The 21,335-nt window shown below is 46.3% G+C and overlaps 1 protein-coding gene across 2 annotated transcripts in view; it reads right to left on the bottom strand.

Moving 5' to 3' along the window:
• WDR46 (WD repeat domain 46) overlaps nucleotides 1-21,335 on the bottom strand; it is a 161,582-nt gene that overhangs the window by 90,320 nt on the left and 49,927 nt on the right. For both annotated transcript variants that reach the window (XM_069635234.1, XM_069635235.1), the window contains exons 9-12: nucleotides 19,484-19,619; nucleotides 18,463-18,562; nucleotides 16,741-16,894; nucleotides 16,204-16,351 (exon numbers count right to left, since the gene is read on the bottom strand). In XM_069635234.1, coding sequence (XP_069491335.1) covers nucleotides 16,204-16,351; nucleotides 16,741-16,894; nucleotides 18,463-18,562; nucleotides 19,484-19,619 — 538 coding nt within the window. The remainder of the gene's footprint in view (nucleotides 1-16,203; nucleotides 16,352-16,740; nucleotides 16,895-18,462; nucleotides 18,563-19,483; nucleotides 19,620-21,335) is intronic.

Raw genomic sequence — 21,335 nt, forward strand, 5'->3', positions numbered from 1 at the left:
GAGCATTACATAATACTTGGATTTCTCTGAAGGTTTAAATACCTTCCCTTGGGTACACTACTGTTTCCAAGAGTAGTGAAGTGAAATGTACTTCACTTACCTTTGTTACTTTGTAGACCCAGCACACACCATTTTATGTGGAGTGCTGGGGGATACTTAGTATCCTCTTTTGTCTACCTTCTCATGCAACATTTTTATGTTACCCTTTCTACAATTAATGGCTGGTGGCAGTGGTTTATTTTTCCTACCATTGTGCGCTTTTACCGCTGACTAAATCCTCAGCTGCAGTATTGCACCCATGGGAGCCCATTTAGTAATAATTGCCCCGGTCGTCTTTTTTCGCCATTTCTTGTTGGAAAGGTCCTTCTTGAAATTTACTCTGCGTGCTAAACTAGGTTTGGTCCCTTTGTTCAATTGGTCTTTGGCAGGGTTCACTGCTGAAGCAAGTCTCTGGTTCCAGCGTGTCTGGCAGGACAGGAAGCGAGGGAGGTTCCCAAACCTCCCGGTGCCTAGTCTCCTTGGTTACAGGAATGCACCCAAAAGGGGATTGGCTCGCTGGCTGTCCTTGGAGGACAGCCACCCTGCTGTGTGAGTGACAGCTAGGGAGAAACTTGCATAGAAGGCAAGGTATTTTGAAAGGAAGGCAGAGTCAACCACTGGACGAAGGAACCGAAGAAAAAACTGGAAGAGAAGCTTGCTGCTCCCTATTGGACTGTTGGTTTGCCCGGTAAAGCCCTGCTGCAGTGCTGAAGCTCTGAATTTCTAATAAACTAGAGAAGCCCGGAAAGGACGACTTCTCCCCTTGGGTTGGTGGGACCAATGGACCCCAAGACGAACTTGCCTGGAACTCCTCTGCATTGGCTGCACTTCTTTGCTGCTGCAGGAACAGAGTGCCAGGGGACAGGAACGCCAGGATGAGTGCATCGCCTTTAAGCCGGACCCGATCTCCAGGAAGATCCTAAGCACTCCTTTGAAGCAGGACTATCCCAGCCTGAGCCACCTCAACAGGGTGCTGGACCCCAGAAGCAAGAAGAGCCCACAAGGTGTCTGAGAACCGCAGTGGTGCGATTTACGAGTAGCTGAAACCACGAAGTGCTGCTAATCTGCAGTGTGCCCATTGCTGCCGCCGACATACAAACCATAGTGCAGAAGTCCCCAGACATCCTCCCCCTTTTCCCCACGTTTGAGGCCCAGGAACAACAGGATCTGCAGGACTACAACAGGAACAGAAGCCGGCTGGAACCTTTTCTTCAGACTCAAGGTACTGTGAAACTAGGGGTACTTACCTCTTGTGTATAGCTTGCTTGCTCTCATTGGAGACTTGCACTTGCTGCCATTTGCAGAGTTGTGTGCTGCTTTGCCCTTCACAAGCCTCCCAGTGTGTGGCCCAACAGCGATTTCCTTTCTACAAACCTCTATTTAACATTCTGCAATACCTTTGTGCTAATCTCCAAGAAGTGGCTCAGCTCCCCTAGACTTTGCGCAATTGACATTGGCTATACTGGCTCCTTGCAGACTCTTACCCTCTGACTGTGTTCATATGTCCCCCAAAAAGTCATACATACTTTACTTGTATAGCCGGGAAAGGGTTAACCTATATTTCATTGGGGGATTTTAAAGTGCTTACCTGTTGAGAGAAACTTGTTAACCTTTATTTCCTTCCCTAACCTTTCTCCACAACCTCAGTATTGCATGAAGTGTAAAAGTGATATCAATGTCCAGTGTCTTATTAATTGAAGTCACCTCAGGGTGTACGAAGTGTCTGTGTGTGACATCCAAAAATGGTATCTACTTAACTGAAACAGAGTGTATATTTGAAGTGTATATTTGAAGTGTATTTCATTGGTGCCAATTGCCCTTTCTAAAGACGGCTTATTTTAAAACTGTTTAATACATTATTTGAATAAGAATACTTGAGTACAAGTGTTATTTGAATACCTGTCACTGTGAATCTGTTACACCCCTAAAGCTCACATTGACCCCTCTTGAGATACGACTGGCTGCTTAGTCACTCTACCAACTTGTGTAGTACAGGCCTATACCAAAGGTTGGGTTACCTATTGCCAAGAGGAAAAGGCTGGTGTAGTCTCCCACAGGGTTACTACATACAACCTAACAGTGGGGAAGAGCACTCCATGTTTATGTAATTTATATAGCACTTTAAGCCAAAGCGCTTTACAGTATAACAGGTACAAAAGTGAGAGAGGCATATTTACAAACATGAAACAAGTCATTAGAACAATATGTAGAACAATTTACTAGGAGGAGGGGGAAGGTGATGGGGGTTACAATGTAATTTGAGGTCAGGGGAGTGGAAGGGGGAGTGATCTGGTGTCCTCAATGCCCCCAAGTGGTTTTAGTGACCAATTTAAGGTCATTAGGGAAGAGGGAAGGAGGGGGGAATTTAAGGACATCACTCCATACAACACATTGGCCAATCGGGTCAGATGCTAGACACCTGGAAAGAGCACTATCCTAGCAATATACAAAAAAGGGAGCTGGAAAGATCCCGTGAACTATAGGATGCTAGCAATGCTGGATGTACCAGCAAAGCTCTTTGCTAAATTGCTCCTTATGGACCGAAATCAATGGATCTCCAGTAACCAAATACTCCCCCCCCCCCCCTAAACCAGACACTGCCTCAGCCCTCTTGTGCAATTGATTCTAGCCCCAAACCAACTCATAAGGCACTCTGCTTACACATACTTATTCTGCCCAGGCCTACCCAGCTAAACAATCCTGCATATGTGAACACTGTCTGCCTGTAACTGCGCTACCACCTGTCCCTAACCTGTAGTACCATTTGTTAATTGCTCCAAAGTTTTGCCACATGCTATCTATACCCACCCACCTGCTGCATCACCTTCTGTCAGTTATACCTATTGTATTGCCTCACAGTTGCACATGCATAATGCTGCCAGTTGTTAGCTGCATTTAGCCTGTTAGTGCACTGCCAGTTGATAGTTGCATTTAGCCTGTCACTACATCATAACATTTATAGCTTTATTCAGCCTGTTAGTGCATTGCCATCTGAACCGCCATCAATGCTAGGTGAACAACCAATGCGCTGTGTTTGCCAATAGTTCTACAGCTACTAGCACGCTACTATTCCAGTTATAATGCCCATGATTGTATGCCTCCCATTGTGTTACCTGGCATACTAGCCTCATACAAGCCTATTTACGCCACATGCGCATCCAACCCATTGCTCAGCCTTAGGTCCTATGCACATACACTATGCTAGTCCCGTTAGACCTACTCTGCCTTGCGTGCAAATAGACAGTAGCTTTACATTGTTCAACCTATTTGTGTCACATGCTCAGCTGTCAAATTATAGACCTGTGGTCCCATTTATGAACCTTGCCTTCATAGCTACCCACACAGCACATCTATCCCATGTCCACCCCGCAACCAGCCCTCCGCACACGATATGTACCTCCCACCATTCTACACAGTCCTACTAAAGAAACTACTCCACATAATCACCCTGCAAGACTTCACTATGTTACACTACACACCTCCACTAGCGTCCGCGCACAACTCCCCTAAGCAGATTGACATGATCTCTAGCCCTAGTTCCCTATTACAGAGGAACCTCAAACTACGCGCGAGACTCCTAAGACTGTACGACCCTCTACCTAAAAAAGCATCACGTAATGCTACTACTAGCCCTTGCAAAACTAGCCATTCACAGCACCCCCTCCAACTGAACAGCAGACTTCTCCGAGAGCCAATTTCTGCCCCGAAATGCAATCTCAAAGTACAGCCTTCAATGCCCCAACCAGCACAGTCTGGGATTAAGGGTGCTCTTATAAATGCCCGCTCTATGCTTGCCCACACAACAGATATAGCCGATCTATTACAAAAAGAAAATATGGACTTCCTAGCAATCACTGAATCCTGGCTCCACCCCAGCTGGTCCAGCAATTTTGTTAGCCATCCCAGATTACTACACCTTGCTAAGACTAGATCGTACCACCTCGCGAGGTGGAGGTCTCGCCATAATAGCTAAAATTAACCGTACACCGAGACTCTCTCCACCCCACAACACTGACTCTTGTGAATTTCTAACGGCCAAGTTAGCCATATCCAACACGCAGTCAGTATCCATCCACCTTATATACCGACCCTCTAGGATCCTTCGAAGAGGACCTAACTAATATTCTGTCCAACAACCTTAAAAGCTCCTCTCAAAGCATCATACTAGGAGATTTTAACCTTGGCTTCAGTGACCCTCTAGATTCTAATACACCCCTAATCAACAACTCCTTAAAAGAATTAGGTTTTACCCAAAAGATCACAGCTCCCACCCACACCAAAGGCAGAACCCTTGACTGGATGGACGAGCACAACTGCCCAATCACGGTCACATCCATAATGCCCCAGTCTTGGTCCGACCATCAGAGGCATCACGTCCACTGCTTATCGACAGTATAGCAATAGCGGTCCCCACCAGAAACGAAAGAAATATTAGTCCAGAAAACCTCTTCCCTTTGATACTACCCACTCTCAACTCCATCTCAGACCATACTGATCCCTTCACTATGGTAGATATGCACAACAAAGTGATCATCCCTCGATGTCATAGCACCAAAATGAGAAAGCAAACCTCGCAAACATGTGAATACCTGGTTCACTCCACAGCAATTAGACAAGAGAAACGTCATTGCGAAAAAATATGGGAGACTAGATCCATCTGAGACTAATAAGAATAGCTTGAGCAAACACGCTACCCTCTATAAAAAAAGAAATTATTCTTGCTAAACAAACTTCCTACAACCTCCGCATCTCCCAAGCCAAGTCCAATACCAAAGAGCTTTTTGCTATTCTGAAAGAGGTAGAATCCCCCATCCAAACTCCAGACTCAAGGACAAAAATTGGTGCACGGCATACAAAATGCTCTGGTCAATAAAATTACAACCTTACAAACTAAGATCAACAACAAAAAGAGTCACTCTTTTACCACCTCGAAATCCAGCAACACTAATACAACAGCACCGTTACCATTCTTGACTCCCCCCTATGCAGCCATCCACCACTTTAACTTTCGCAAAGTATCCACCATAGAGGTTAAATGTTAAAGGTATTTGTACCGTGCACCATCACCAACGGAATTGGTCCCCATGCGCTCTGGCGGATCTGTAAACGATAAGGCGGGATGGGTTAGTAAGGTGAAGAGAGAGTAGGATAGTGAGAGGAGTGGTGTTCTGTTGGCAGCTTCAGCTCGGTATACACCCGATACTGAGCTTTGGTGCAGGTATTGGATCGGTGTCAGGCCACGTGTGCTGTTGCTCCGGCTTATGTGTTGTTGCAGTGTTGTGGAGTGCGTGCGGCTTGTGGTGCGAGAGATGGTTGTGTGAGTTTTTGAGTGAGATAAGTATGCAGAGTTTGAGGTTATATTGGTTAGTGGGTTACCTGACCTTTAGCATGCTAACATTCACAGTTTTCTCCGAGTGTGGCACTTGTTGGCCTTCACAGTCTTATCTAGAAGCGGCGCAGGTCAATGTTCAGAGTTCTATCTAGGGGTGGGCATGCTAACATTCACAATCTTATCTAGAAGCGGCGCAGGCTGGTGTTCACAGTTCTAAGTGTGGCACATGCGAACATTCAAGTTTCATCTGGGTGCGGGCATGCTATCCTTCAATCAAAACCTATCTGGATGCGACGCAGGCTGATGTTCACAATTCTGGCTAAGTGTGGACATGCTAATATTTACCAATCGGTCTAAGTGTGGACATGCCAATATTCACAATTCCATCTCGATGCGACACAGGCTAATATTCACAATTCTAGCTAAGTGTGGACATGCTAATATTCACAATTTTAACTAAGTGTGGACATGCTAATATTATGACACTATGTCATTGGGAGGTAAGATAGAGTGGCAGTGATTTTCTGGAGTAGAGTAATTGCTCCACTCCCCACCCATGCCACACTCACAGTTTTTGTTGGTGTCTGTTGACTGCTGACTTCACAGGCTTCCCCTGCGGACACCTGCAGACACATCTTGGAGTCGCCACTGTAGGAGCCGCCCTTTTCCTTGGGGTCCTTAGCCACAGGGGCTGCCGGACAGAGGGCTGCCCTGGGAGGGTTTATGATATGTGGCCAAGAGACCAATCAGGGTGCCGGGGGAGGGTTGGGAGGGAGGAAGGGAACTGGAGCAGCGAGCGCGCTAAAAGCCATTTTCAAACACTTTTACAGTGTTTGAAATGGTTGTGGGGCCATCTGGGGGCTAAACTCACCGTGGGCAGCATCTCCCAGAGTGATGGAGGTGGCGAGGATGCCACGCTCGTTTTGTTTCCGTTTAAAAAAAAAAAAAGTCATCCTTACTCTTAAACCTTCAAACTGCCATGGTGACTTATGCCTAGCGCAACTCATAAAAGATGCAGCTCGTGAACTCTCCCCTTTCATTACCAAACTTATAAATGCATCCTTCACCTCAGGTATCATACCCAATAACCTGAAACAATCCTGGGTCCTCCCACTCCTCAAAAAACAATTTAGATCCCTCCATCCCCACCAACTACCGTCCCATCACCACTGTGCCATTCCTACTTAAAATCCTTGATAAAATAGCATACCTACAAATCCAACACTACCTTGAACACAACAACCTCCTAGGAGTCCGTCAGTCAGGCTTCAAACCCCAACATGGAACCAAGACAGCGCTTGTAGACCTTAAAGCACAAATTGACAAGTTGAGAGACGAGGGCAAGATGGCACTACTGCTGCTCCTTGATCTCTCAGCAGCATTCGATTTGGTCGACCATGAGATCCTCTGCAAGCACTTAGAGACGGCAGCCCATTTCTCCCAAGAGGCAATCGACTGGATTCAGTCCTTTCTCAACAACATAACAATGCGAGTCTTCTCCCCGTTAGGAGCTGCAGACCCAATACCTATAACCTGCGGTGTGCCACAGGGCTCATGCGTCTCGCCCACTTTGTACAACATCTTTACAAAGCCCTTTATCGATAATCCTGACGGTCTGGGTATCACCTACACAAACTATGCCGATGATATCCAGATCCTCATCCCGTTGACTGGGGATAATGACAAGGATTTGGCCTTTGTAAACAGAGTGTACCTCATCATCCAGGCTTGGATGCCTCTCATGGTCTATGCCTGAATGATGACAAAACAGAACTCCTCATCTTGGGCACAACAGGTAACCTTAACAAACTTGGCCAGAACTACTCTTCATTCGAAATCGACAATAATACCATTGCCGTGACTAAGGAGGTAAAAACCCTTGGTTTCCATCTAGAGTCCACACTAACATTAAAAAAACAAGTAAACGCTATGGCTTCCGCCACATCCTATACTTGCAAACTCAGAGCAGCCAAACCTTTCCTCACCTCTAATAATTGCATTACCCTAGCCAGAGCTTTGATCCTGTCCAAGTTGGACTATTGTAATGTCCTATACGTAGGCAGTAACAAATACATCACAAACAAGATTCAAATCTCGCAAAATAATGCCTTAAGAGAAGCCCTCAGTCTCCCGAAGAAAGCCCACATCTCAGATATTAGAAGATCTGTCAACTGGCTCTCCACGACAGACAAGCTCTTCCTTAAATCTGTCTCTTTGATCCACAAATGTCTCCACCATTCTGCCCCTCTTCACCTGACAAAGATTTACCAGACAAGTTTCCTGCCGCCCCTCCAGAAAGGTCAACTCTAACCTCCTGCTGGTGCTGAGAATCAAACGCACTACGACCAGGGGGGGTTGGGGGGGGAGCAGCTTTCCCGTCAAGGCAGCATACAACATTGGAACTCTCTACCGCCACCCCTAAGGGAAGACATTCCTTACGTACAATTTAGATCCAATCTTATCCACTGGATCAAGGAACACGACAACTAACGTACTTGCTCTTATCACCTACCCTATATGCTTAGCTATAACTTGTAAATTCTGTATATTATACTTTCTGCAAATATATTTTATTGTATCTGTTCTCAATGATGCAGATGTGTCCAGTACTGTAACCATAGCTGGAATCCACCCATTTCGCCACATGTAACCTAAGTTATACAATCCTCTTGCTGCTCTTGCTCCCCGCTATCCCTTGGTTAGGTGCGCATTACAAATAATAAAACAAACAAACTAAAGCATCTATTATCCATAATCTTCTCACACTAGTTCCCTCCATTGAATACGCATGGGAAAGATGCCAACTCCCAGTATATGGAGTCTTCATCGACTTCAGTGCCGCCTTCGACACAGTCATGCGTAATAGACTGGAATAAACTAAGCATGGAAAATAACGGGAGGCCTATTGTCCACGATTAGGCTGCTCTATCAAAATACCACAGTCCGACCAGATGGGGAAGGCAGTGTCACTGAACAAATATCCACAACTCGTGGTGTCAAGCACAGATGCAACCTTGCATCCACGCTATTTAACATTCACATTGCAGATCTCGCAACCACATTAAGTAAAACAGAAACATGTCCTATTGGGCAATCTAAATTTTAGTTGGCTGGGATACTTAGATCTTTTGTTACTTGATTACACACCCATGCGACTACAAATTAAACTGGATGCATTGGGACAGCATGCGAAAGAAAATGGTTTAAGAATGAACATCAATAAGACAAAAGGTCGTCTTTATGGGCAAGGTTAAAAGTAACTAATCCAATCGCATGAGATTAACTTTGACCAAACTCATTTAGAAAGTGTTGAAAGCTACAAATACCTAGGGGTGCATATTGACAAAAAACTAAGTTGGAACACCCAATGGGATGAAACACCCAATGGGATGAAACCAAGACCAAAAGCCTGAAAATCACCCATGCCTTCAGCAATTTCATTGGTAACCAAGGTGGATGTTCAACCAAAACCATAATGATGCTATAAACCGTGAAGATCCTACAGTGAAGGTGATAGTAGAAGTATGGGGGCGCACATGCATAAATGCTTTGGCTAAGCTTCATGCGAAAATACATGCCAAAAAGGCTTCCAATAGAAATTAACAAGGTTAGCGAAGGAAGAACAGGTTGTTCGCCTTGACAAAAATGTTAATGGTGGAAATTCTATCCAACACTATTTAGAAAACAATATAATGGCGAGTACATCTCTGCTTACCCCAACAGCAAAACACCACGCCAATACCTGCCATTTAAATGTAATGCCACTGAATTATTAGGAAACAGAGAAAGACAGGCTATGTTAATTATGTGGTGATCTGGTTCTTGAGATCAAACATGAAGTGTCTGTCACAATTTAGATTTCCTAAGAAAGAAACACATGAAAGCTTAGAATAACAATTGCGACTGTGATGATGTACTGAATATGTGGAACTCTTTGTTGGAGGGAAATTACATCATTCTGATACATCACATGATGAAATCATATGAAATGTGCATGGAGGTACTATGGACCCTCTGTGTCCTTAAATGTTTTAAATTAAGATAGATTTTGTTTGCCTTCTTTTAGCTTTTAATGTTTTATATGCATAGAGGACACGCGAGTTAATTTTTAATTGTATTTTTAGATTACTATACTACCATTGTTTTATATGTTTTTTGTGATATGCAAGACCATTAAGTGGTTATATATGTATTAAATAAATATCTAGGTATACGCCTTACATTGCACTGCTCCTAGCTCTATTAGGATAACTATTCCATACTTTCGCACAGATAATGGCAGACCTAAAATCGTGGAATACACATGCAATTTCTTGCTTCAGCAGGATTGCCCCAATCAAAATGAATATTCAAGCCTTTGTATATTTCCCCAAGCCCTGCCGATAAATATTCCCCCAAAGGCCTTTAAGAAACCACAATAGGATCTGTTGGCTTTCGTCTGGCAAAACCTGGTACATAATGTTGCCATTAAAACGCTTTGTCGGCTGATAACCAAATATCCAGCTACGAGCCCTGCAGGAGTGGGTCAAACCACACACGAGCAAAAGTTGTAAAAAAAAAAACCGGTCAGGCCTCTCAGAAACATGCCTCCGGCTCCAGCTGAGGGAGGAGGAGGGGGGGGGGGGGTTCACTACGAATGTACAAGTTCCCATCCACCAAAACGACCCTACAAGTTTGGGATACCATAGCTAACAGAATGGTTATATCCTCCTTCCCTTCATCAGCCAATCCCATCCATTGCAATGCAAGCTTCAGCCTATGAAGGTTTAGCATGTTCTAAAAGGAGGGCCGGCGGGTGCATTTATCACATTTGTTTGACCGGGGAAAATCGGGACCATAGACACCTCCAAATCTACTTTTGGTTTGGATGAAAGGGCGCGGGGTTTATGGAGCAAACGCATAATAAAGCAGCCACGATCAGACCCCCTCCAACAGCGTTTGAGAGCACGACGATCTCCCCTCCCACCGCCCCCGACTCCTCAGGCTTCATTTCCCAGCTGTATGAATGCTTGAACTACAAAATAAATTAAGGCCTTCCATCCTATGTCTCGGTCTGGCACAAGGACCTATGATCAGGGTTTCCCAAAAAGGGAAAAAAGGAAATACAAAATTAAGACTGGCGGGAGGGGGGGGGGTGCAATACTACAGAAGACCACGCTAGAAAAAGTATTCAGTTTGCTCTACAAAATCAATCAGCAATTTATTAATATTCAAAATCACAACACTACCAACAATTGAAACTTCAGGTAAATATTGAAGCTATAACCTGTGGTTAATACCTACAGTACATCATACATAAACATTATCAACAATTACAAAATCAGTGCAACGATAAATACAGAAAAAATACACTATTCACACAACACTTATAAAACACAGCTAATCCAGTATATAGTTTAAAGAGCTCCAGTGACCACCTACTACAAATTGTTCAGCCTTTAAGAATAGGCTAATTGTTACCCAACATGTTTCATTCTATATTATATATGGTTATAGGAACTTCTTCAGGGGATTCTGTTTTTCTTCTGTGTCTTCGCAACACTTCTAATGGAATGCCGCCCATTCTCTATTAGCTTGTGGTATCCTATTATGTGTTCTTTAAATAGTTCCTCGAGGAGTTTAATTTCCCTCATAACTCAGTTTAGACGGGCCTCCTATTTATTTTTTATTGAGCATTTGTTCAGCACTTTACATCTAAATAGTGTTTCAAAGCGCCACAAGGCTAAACGCGAAGGGAACAGGGGAAAAATAACAATGGCAAAACGGTGCAATACAGCCATGGTCCTACTAGGCCTTGTGGCATTTGGATGTGCAAGTGCAGTGCGGAGAAGTGCAGGAGATAGGGAGGTGGGTGGGCAAGTCGTGGTCGAGGGCCCGGGAGGGAAGTGCTAAGGGTAGCCAAGGAGGAGAAACTCCGGCTAAGTGCAAATGCAGGCGACTCCCAAGAGTGGGATGCAGAGCTGCCAAGCAGGTAGCTGCAAGGTGGTGCAGGGAGGGTTGTTGGGGTTTGGGGGCGTTTATATCAATTGGGAAGAAGGGCCTGGAATCCTGTGAGGTTCAGGAGGATCAGGCCACCAGCCACAGCGGCAGTGGGGTGATTAGGGAAAGAGGTAGAGAAGAGCAGAGTTTTGAGCAGTTTCTGAAACTTGAGGCGGTCCAGCTCAAGCTTGAGGGGCAGGGAGGCTGTTCCAAAGGGAAACACCAGCCGAGGAGAGAGCGCAGCCCCCCATCTGCTTAGAGAAGCGTTTGACAGTCAAAGAGTTAGAGTTAGAAGAGCGTAGGGCTCTAGCAGGGGAGTATTCAGGGACGGAAAGTTGGAGATAGTGTGGTGCCAGGCCCCAGAAGGCCTTGTGGATGATGCAAAGGGTCTTGGATTTGATTCTTGCACCCGCCGGGAATCAGTGGAGAGATGGATAAGTCTTGCAGCCCTATTCTGGATTAACTGGAGGGGGTGTAAGGGAGGCAAGCGGGAGATTGAGAAAGAGGCTGTTGCAGTAGACCAGCCTGGAGAGGACCAGAGCTCTGGAAGCACTGAGTTTCTGGGGGAAAGTGAGGAAAGGAAGAATGCCTCTGAGAAGGTGGAGCTGGAAGTGGACTTCTTAGTAAGGTCCATGATGTGAGGGATGAAGGAGAGAACAGAATCGAAGATAACCCTGGGTTGTTTTTGGCCTCACAAGATGGTGGGGTAAGTTGGCCCAAAGAGGGTGGCCTGAGGGTAGGAGGAAAAGAGGCTGCTGGTGTCCCAATCAGAAGGATCACTGTCTTACTGGCATTAAGGCAGATTGTTAGCTGCACACCATGCCTGAATTTGCGGACAGACTATCAGGGATAAGAGAGGAGGTAGTAGAGGGAAGTTTGAAGGAAAATTGTGTGTCATCAGCATTACACTGGAAATGAGGAGTAGAAGGTGGAAATCAGGTAAGCAAGAGGGGCAAGAAAGATATTTTATTTATTTTGCATTTGTAAAGCGCCACGCAGCCCAGAGGCATTGGGGCGCTGTTTCAAGAAAATGACTTAGTTACAGTGCAAGATGCAATCGACAGTGAATGTTACAGAGAGAGCGTGTCTATTACATAGGTTATTATACAGTTGGCAAGGTGAGCCCTGACAAGTGAGAAATGCTCATGTCCAGTACCAGGTCAGAGTGAGGTTTACACAAACAACATGGTTTTTATTGCTTTTTGGAAGCCCAGGTGGGACTCGATGCCTCTGATCGCGGCGGGTAACAGGTTCCAGTCGGTGGCTGCGAGGACTGGGAAGCTAGCGACACCTGCTCTGGTCCTGATGCTTTCTGGAATAGATAGATAGTATGGCTGGATCCGGTTGGTCTGTTTGAAGGGGGACCAAATAAATCTCTGCGCAAGGTAGCGAGGTGCTGTGTCGTGGCGATATTTGTGGGTGAGTGCCAGTGATTTGAAGAGGATCTGTTCCTTGACAGGTAGCCACTGGACGGATTTTCTGGTGGCCGAGATGTGGTCTCTTTTAGAGATTCCAGTGGCTGCACTGAGGGCATTGTTCTGCACTGTTTGAAGTTTTTTTATGTTTTTGGCTGAGGTGCCTAGTAGAAGTGCATTGCAGTAGTCTAGGCGGGAACCCATGATTGCTCTGGCAATGGTGAGGGAGTTTTGCTGTGAGAGGAAGGGCCTTGCAGCTGTGATAAGTTTCGAGTGGTAGGCTGCTGCTGAGGAGATTGCATTCACCTGTCTGACCATGGTGAGGTTAGAGTCCAGGTAGACTCCTAGGGTTTGGACTGCTTTGGAGACCGAGATGCGGCAGTTGTCAATGATGAAGGAGTCATATGGGACCCCATTTTTTTTATTGTGGCTGGCGATCCGATAAGTAGTTTTGTTTTTTCGCTGTTGAGGCAAAGCCAGTTTTTGGCCATCCAGGTTTGGATGGTGGTGTAGATGGAGATTAGGGTTTTTTGGTCGGTCTCATAGTTGCCTGTAAGAGGGATGAGGACTTGTGCATCGTCCGCGTAATTGGTGTATGTGATGCCCATTGCATCGAGATATTTGAATAGTGACCTTGTGAAAAGGTTGTACAATGTAGGAGTTATGCAGGACCCCTGCGGGACACCGCACTTAATTAAATGTGGTTGGGCGCAGGTTAGGTCAGAGAAGACTCATTTCTCTGCCCCTAAGGAAGGATGCTATCCAAGCGGTGGCATATGCTGAAAAGTTGCCCGCTGTAGAGAGGTGATGGCAGAAGGTGTCATGGTCGACCAAGTCGAATGCCGCCGAAAGGTCCAGTAGAAGTAGGAGAGATAGTCTGCCTACGTCTGAGGTCATGGATTTGGTTCTTAAGGTCCAGTAATGCAGGCTCTGTACCATGGTTTGGGCGGAAGCCGGATTGCCGGAGACCAAGCAGGTGATGAGCTTCGAGGTATGCAGCTTTATCCAAAATCTTAAGAAGGAAGGGAACTGTCGTGATGGGCCTGTAGTTCCCTGGTACCTTGGGGTCTAGTGTAGGTTTGTTCAATAATGGGCGGACCCATGCTTTTTTTGAGGCAGGATGGCACTTGGTTAGATTTGAACGAAGCGTTGATGAAGGCTGTGAAGAACGGTACCAATGTGGGGGTGCTGTCCTTGATGAGCCCGGACACGAGTCGCCTTTGCAGTTGGAAGGTTTGATCGAGTTGAGGATGGTTAGGACTTCCTCTTCTGTCATCTCCTAGAATGAGAAGGCTGGGATTGTGGATGGGGTGTTCTGGTGTAGGTCAGATAGTTGTTGCGATAAGGCTTTTTGGTGACTGATGATTTTTTCTTGTAGAGTATTCAGCCTGTTGAGCATGGTTTCTTGGATGCCATTACACCAATCTTTGTCTTTATTCAAGAGGTTGGAGGGGGGGGGGTGTGGGGGGGAGTCTCCAATTCTCTGAAGATTGCGAAGATTTCTCTGGATCCTGATTTAGCGTTGGCAATCCTGGTATTGAAGGAGATGGCTTTGGCTGAGATGATGGCCGATTTGTAATGTCTTTAAAAGCTTGTTTGGTGGCGTCATTGGGGTTCGTTTTCCAAGCTGTGAGAGCCAATCGTTTTTGTGACCGTAGTTTCAAGAGATCCTGAGTGAACCACGAGTTCATTTTTTTGGTGGGTTTGGCTTTCCTGTGTGTAAGGGGTGCAATGATGTCTATGGCCTTGGTGATAATGGCGCTGTAGGTTACTGTGAGGGTGTCTGGGTTGTTGGTAAATGAGTGTTCAAGTTCGGGAACCTGGAGGTGAGGAAGTAGTCTTTCCTTGGTGAGTTGCTTGGCGCTCCTGGTGAGGGCGGGTGGCAGAATTTCATGAGAGGTGGTAGGAGTTCTGGTATAGTTGAGATTGAAGTGGATAATGGAGTGGTCTGACCAAGGGATGGGAGAGAGGAGCGTTGATACCTGACAGTTATGTTGGGCGATCCAGTCCAGGATGCGGCCTTTGTGGTGGGTTGGTTTTAGCACTTCTTGTTTGAATCCAAGTGTTGTGAGGGCGTTATTGAGGGCGGCAGCATTCCTGTCTGAGGGGGTCATTGAGACCAAGGTTCATGTCACCTAGGAGGATGGACATGGTGTTTTTTTCAGATTGTTGCTGATGGTGTGTAGGAGTGCTATTGAAGAGCCACCATGATGGGATAGAGCCCTGGGGGACGCCACAGGTAGAGAGTGTGGTGGTGGAGGAGAAAGGACCCAACTACAACTGAGAAAGGCAATTAGTGACAAATGGTGTCAGCCAATCCAGTGCCCGGTCAGTGATGCAGAGGGTGTCACAGTCGTTTTATGAGGATGGAAAGGTTGACCGTGTCAAAAGCAGAGGAGAGCTCAAGGAAAATGAGAACAGTGGGAGGGTTGGAGTGTAGATTTGCAAGCAAGTTTTGACAGGTGTTGAGGAGAGCAGCTCCGTGCCTCTGGATGCTTCTACTATTTGGAAGGATTTGTGAAGGTCACCCCCCTGTGTGCAGTTCAAATTCCTGGCACGTAGTTATCTTAACTCCCAACAGAAACAGGCACACAACAATCCCTGGTACAGCTGACCACCCTCTAGCACCTGGGAATAGTGCCTGTATCAGGCCCCGATTAAGTTACCCAGAGCCCGTGGTGAGCCCCAACACTAGAGTTTAGAAACTTAAGAATGAGTCCACGGAAAGAATTGGGCCCTTCCTGGGTGTTTAATGGACATAAATACTGTCATATCTACAACAAGATTAAATATATTTAAAAATCTCTACCTCTAGATTGGACATTAGTTATCTAGTATCTGGTTCACACGCTTACTCTTCGATTCGACCACGGTTAGTGATAGATGAGCCAAGGAGAGGCTAAAGAACCCTCGTCTAGCCTAGATCTGTGGCACGCTTAGGCTCCAGCGAGAGGAGACACAAGAAGAGTGCAGATAAACATCTACAGGCAGAGTGGCAAATATGCACTCACAGATATGAGACCCACATAGCACATACAACAGGACATGTGAAAATAAGATATGGAGTCACACCCCCCACATTGCACAATGAAGGGGCAGCTTCAACAAACCTCCACAGAAAGGACAGGAGGGGGCGGTGAGGGGAAAGTGCATGCTGGGCACTCGCCCTCACCAGCCACACAAAAGCAGTATAAGGAGGAGAATAATACGCCTACACATATCCAGACATTGTGTCTCGCACAAGCCCAGGCACAAGGAGGAACCCAAAGACCTGGAGAAGATACTTAGTTTGCACAAACCCAGGACACCAATCAGAACCATCCCATGTGCTACACCAGTCATACAGTACATAGAGGCCTGCACCTCTTTGAACAAATGCACATGTGCTGTGGTAATTGTGGGGTTGAACCAACAATAGGAGCTCTGAAGCCATCTCACCTGGCACTAGCATGCTGGTGAAGCCCTCGCCATGCCCGATTCCCAGCACGTCCTCATATGGGCAGAACTGCAACCCATGCACTCCCTGCCGCAGAGCATACGTCATGTACGGCTGCTCCGGCGGCTTTAGGTGGATGTCCTTATAGACCTACAAAGAGAGAAAGGGGTGAGCATTAATCTAGTGCTGGAAGAATGGGTTTCCAGCCCTTGAGGCAGCATCTTCTGGGGACAGCTCCTTCCTCGGTGTGCACTGGGGTTTTTGTGGGGCCAGAGTAATGAAGATGGGCTCAGTCGTAACACCCTATAAGGCACTCTCAAGCAAAGAATACTAACATGCCTCATTACCCACGATGCATCAAGCAAACAAGATGGAAACAGGATAGAGTTAACTCCGTTTTTTTTAAATCATCTATGGCAACAGAAAGCCAATTATGACTTTCTGGTCATAATATTTGTGGATTAATCACACTGGTTTGGGGGCCTCCGTCAAGTGGACTTCCGAATCCCTTCCAACTCCTCTTCCTCACAGACACATACCTGGACGACATTCCCACAGCCAGCGGCAAGCAGTTGACTCTGGCTGAATGTGAGGTGCCCGGCACCACCGGGTACAAGGTAGGAGTGCAGGGGGCGGTAGGAACGGATGTCGTACACGTTCACCTTTCTGTCCAAGCCTGCAGTGGCCATGTACCTGCAAAAGAGAAAAGGCAGGGGGTAGACCAATGGTTCTACAAATATGCCCTTGCAATTTCTAGTCCCGTGACTTGCCAATCACAACCAGACCACTCTTGTCTATACCTGGGCAGTTCCTCCTAGTTACTTTCCTCCCACCATTTTTAGTTTCAACACTCATTTTCCCACAGCCATCATTTGTATTTATTTTATTTATAAAGCGCACCAGGCCCAAGGGCATCCGGGCGCATTACTTAAGTTACATAGCGGATGAAGCATACAGAAATAAAACATGTTACATGGCAAATTGACAGAGGAAGAGTATGCAGGGTAATATACAGTGTAGAGGGGAAACAAAGTTAACATTTACAGTCAAATGACATAACAAAACAATAGTGGATACTGGGCTAGTCACATGGCATCAAGTATGTACAGATAAAATGACAATAGGAATGCAGGGGGTACAATAAAAGCAATTTTCTGCACTGAGGCTATAGTATACAGGTGGTGATATCAGGTTAGCGCCGTGACAGGTCTAAAGTAGACAGCCAAGCTTTGGCCTTGCTCTTGAAGGCTGTGAAAGAATGTTCGCCTCTGAGAGGATTTGGGAGTGAATTCCAGTTTCGCAGCAAGGACAGGGAAGGTGATCCCACCAAATCTTTGTAGCTTAAAGCGAGGTATGGCCAAGCAGTTAGCATGGGCAGATCTAATAGGTCTGTTGGAAGTGTGGTGGGTGAATCTGCAGGCCAAGTAGTTGGGTGCTTGGTTAGTAAGACATTTGTGTGTCAGGGCTAGAGTTTTGAGGGAAACTCTTTGTGACACTGGGAGCAAGTGAAGGCTACGCCTGATGTCAGATATGGGGTGGTCTTTCGGAATGTTCAATGAGGCTCGGATGGCATTTTGGACAATCTGTAATTTATTAATATTACTTTGATTAGTACCTAAGTAGAGGGCATTAAAATAATCGATTTGGTCATGATCAAGGTTCTAGCTAAGGTAGTACTATTGGATGGAGTGAGGAAAGGTCGGCAGGATGTGATGAGCTCACAGGTGTAAGCAGAGGCTAATGATACTACATTGGTTTGTCTGGTGAGGGAGAGGGTAGAATCAGATAGATCCCCAATGTTTTGGTGTCATTGGTAACTTTGATGTTACCATCAATGGCGAATGCTTTGAATGAGGGGTTTAATTTGTTGAGTCTCTGATGAGAGCCCAAGATGAGAAGCTCAGTCTTATCTTTTAGACGTAGTTTGTGTTGAGCCATCCAGGCTTGTAGGACTTGGCAGATGGTATTGATGGCTAATGTGTCAGCTGTGTGGTCCCCAGTGATAGGGATGAGTATCTGGGTGTCACCCGCATAATTAGTGTAGGTAACACCCAGATAGCCTAGGATATTGAAAAGTGGTTTTCGTAAACACATTGTTAAGTGTGGGGGAAACCCACAATCCTTGTGGCACTCGGCAAGGGACTTGAACGGAAAAAAGAACATTCAATTCAAATTCCTGCTCAGTTTTTAGATGATCTCAAAGGACAAATCTTACAATCATCACCTGGGTGATAACATGCATGCACGCGTGCAACACTCACGTTCCAGTCTTGTCGATGGCGAGAGACCGCACGGGTCCCCGGTGACACAGCATCTTCACCAGCGGTTCCTTAAGGTTCGGACTCCAGAGAGAGACCGTTCCTACCAAGGGAGAAAGGGTGGGATGATGGGGAAAAGAACAAAACAAAAAAAAAATCACGGCTGGTCTCGAAGTATCTATGTGACAAGACCTAAACTAATGTACAAAAACAGAGGTGGAGGGTCAGGTGCCCAGAGGAAATGGGACAAACAGATGGAGGAGCGCCAAGAACAGTTTAATTTCACAGGTCCAAGGGGGAACCAGAGGTGTGACCCTGATTCACAAACATTTAATTGAAAATGCCCCTTTCTGGAGACGGCAAATGACCTATTTCCACAAAGGGAAGTTTTACTAGCATGCAGAAAGAGTATCAGCACAGGGATTCAGCCAAAGGTCCATTCGAGCAGAGCTAAATCGGCAGCGCCCAACTCTAAGACATTTGGAAAAACAGACCTGGAAATGGTACAGCAGATACCCTTTGGCGCTAGTAAACAAAACAGCATTTGGAAGCGGTCCCTAAAAGGGAAGCCAAAAGGCTGCTTTGCATTGCACAACAAAAGATTGCATTTTTTGTTTCTGGAAAACATCCGATTCTGGAAAACATCCGATGCCTTCCTGTTTACACCTAAAAAGGTGGGGTCTCTATCTCCCGATTCCATAAGAGGGAGGCAGCTGAGAATACTCAAACTATGCTTTACTCCAGGGAGGACTAGTCTGTGGATAAGAGGCATTGTAGGCAGGTAAGGCCACAGGGAGAGGAAGATGTCCTTAGCAGAGTTATGCCCTTACACAGGTGAGGGATAGCATTAATCCCTCAATACATGGGTGCCACTCAGAGGTTCCAGGCATGATTCATCAAACCCGTACTATGGGTACACTGGCAAGGTGGTTGGGGTTATGTTACTAATCAGTCACCAAGGGGCATCTTTATGTGGGTGGAAAAATGCCATTCTCACTGCATGGGTGGCTCCACCCAGACTTACCATTGTGATGTCCAAGGTGCACAACAGCATTGTAGGGGTTCTGGGCCATGACATCCAGACGCCCAGACTTAGTACAGATGGCTGCAATTTCCTTCCCAACAGAGATGTCCAGATATTGGAGGAACCCAGTCGCACTCTAAGGGGGGGGGGGGGGGGGAGAGAGATGTGGGGACGAGACTTTAGTTCAGGCACTGAACATCATGAAACACACGAACCAGAAGTGCTCTGTTTTACACAGCACGGAGTCAGAGAAAATGTGAGAGGGAAATAAACGGCTGTGTTCCCAAATATAAACGGCAACTGGGCCAGTGACTGGACTCTGACAGGGGGGGGGGGGAGTGGGAGGGTGCATTGGGAGGGAGGGGGAGGTTGCAGGAGCCCTACTAGGGTTTTTACCAGAGCCAGTTCCACCATAGAAATCAGGCGAGGGTGTTGGCAGGGTCCAAGAACCCCCGGCTCCCACCTTTCCCCCATGTGTCTTGTTACAGGTCGATAGAACAACTATCCATCATCCAATTCCTGCCATACCCCACCATACCCCATTCTGGCTAATGTTCTCTCTTTTCTATTTCAGTCCCAGAAACTCCTGCAGCAGAAAACAAACCAACGAGAAATAAATGCAGCGCACTGCAAAACGTATGGTAAAACAGAGGTGGGCAGCTTATTGCACACTGACAAAGCAGACACTGCACCGCAGCAAAACTAAAACCGCACAACAGCTTGCCAGGAAGCCAACCAGTCTGGAAAAGGGGGCAGGCTTAGGGGAACTTTCGAAAATCCTTCCTCTCTGCAACCCACTCCCTTCGGAACAGACAGATCTAGAGTGGTCCTTAAAGTCAATTGAGTGCTGGAGCCAGAAGGTGGGAAAGAGAACTAAGAGTAGATCAATAAAAGGGGAATTAATGGAGTGCAGAGTGTGGGCTGTACGGATGAGGTCACGCGAGAGGATGCAGACCAAGAGTCCAGGGGGTGCAATAGGGGACTGTGGAGACGAGGTGGAGAGGAGGTCAGGTGAACCGCGAGACCAGGCAGAGTGAGAGGCGACCATGAAGACTATGTAAAGATGAGGTCCGGTGAACCAAGAAACCAGGTGGAGTAAGAGGCGAATGTGGTGAAGATCATTACTGGCATGGTATTGGTTATGAGAGTGAGAGGTACCTGTGTATGAGAACGCATGAGAGGTTATTGAAAGGATCGAGTGTAGCCAAGAGAGAAAGAATAAGAAGGGTGTGTGAGAGGTGAATGAAAGTGGGAGGAGAGTATGTGAGGGGAGACTAGAGGTGTGATGGGAGGCCATTGGAGAGTAGAAGGGAGAGAGGAGAGTCGAGGAGACTGGATAGAGAAAGTGGGGGATGAATAGCTAGGAGTTTGGCCATCGAAGGAACAGAAAAAGGGATTAGTGAGGGAAGGAGATGAGTGGCAGTGGGACAGGGACAGGAAAGAGGAAACTAGTGAGATAAGGGACAGTGAGAGGAACAAAAGCACAGAGTGGAAATTGACATTTGAAAAGGCACCATAACCTACTGGGAACCATATCCCAGGTAATTGTTAAGACAGGCTTCAACTAGGAAATCCTGGACGCAGTGAGATAGAAAAGGCTGAAGACTGACTTTGGGCCACCACTCTACTCAGAACTGTAGATAGTAGGTGTTACTGATCTCTAGTTACCAACAAGGGGACGAGGATAGCATGATCTAAGGAGGCGGGTAGCCTACAGGAGAGAGAGTGGGAGAGGGCCTTTAGAGTGCCATATATCATACAGTTTCTAAAGCAGATGAATTCTACAAAATAAAAAAAAAACATATTGGAGTCTGGATATACTTGAAGCCGGCTGTGACAAAAGAGAACTACT

Source organism: Ambystoma mexicanum, chromosome 13 (genome assembly GCF_040938575.1).
Source record: "Ambystoma mexicanum isolate Mex_15411 chromosome 13, UKY_AmexF1_1, whole genome shotgun sequence".
Lineage (NCBI taxonomy): Eukaryota > Metazoa > Chordata > Amphibia > Caudata > Ambystomatidae > Ambystoma > Ambystoma mexicanum.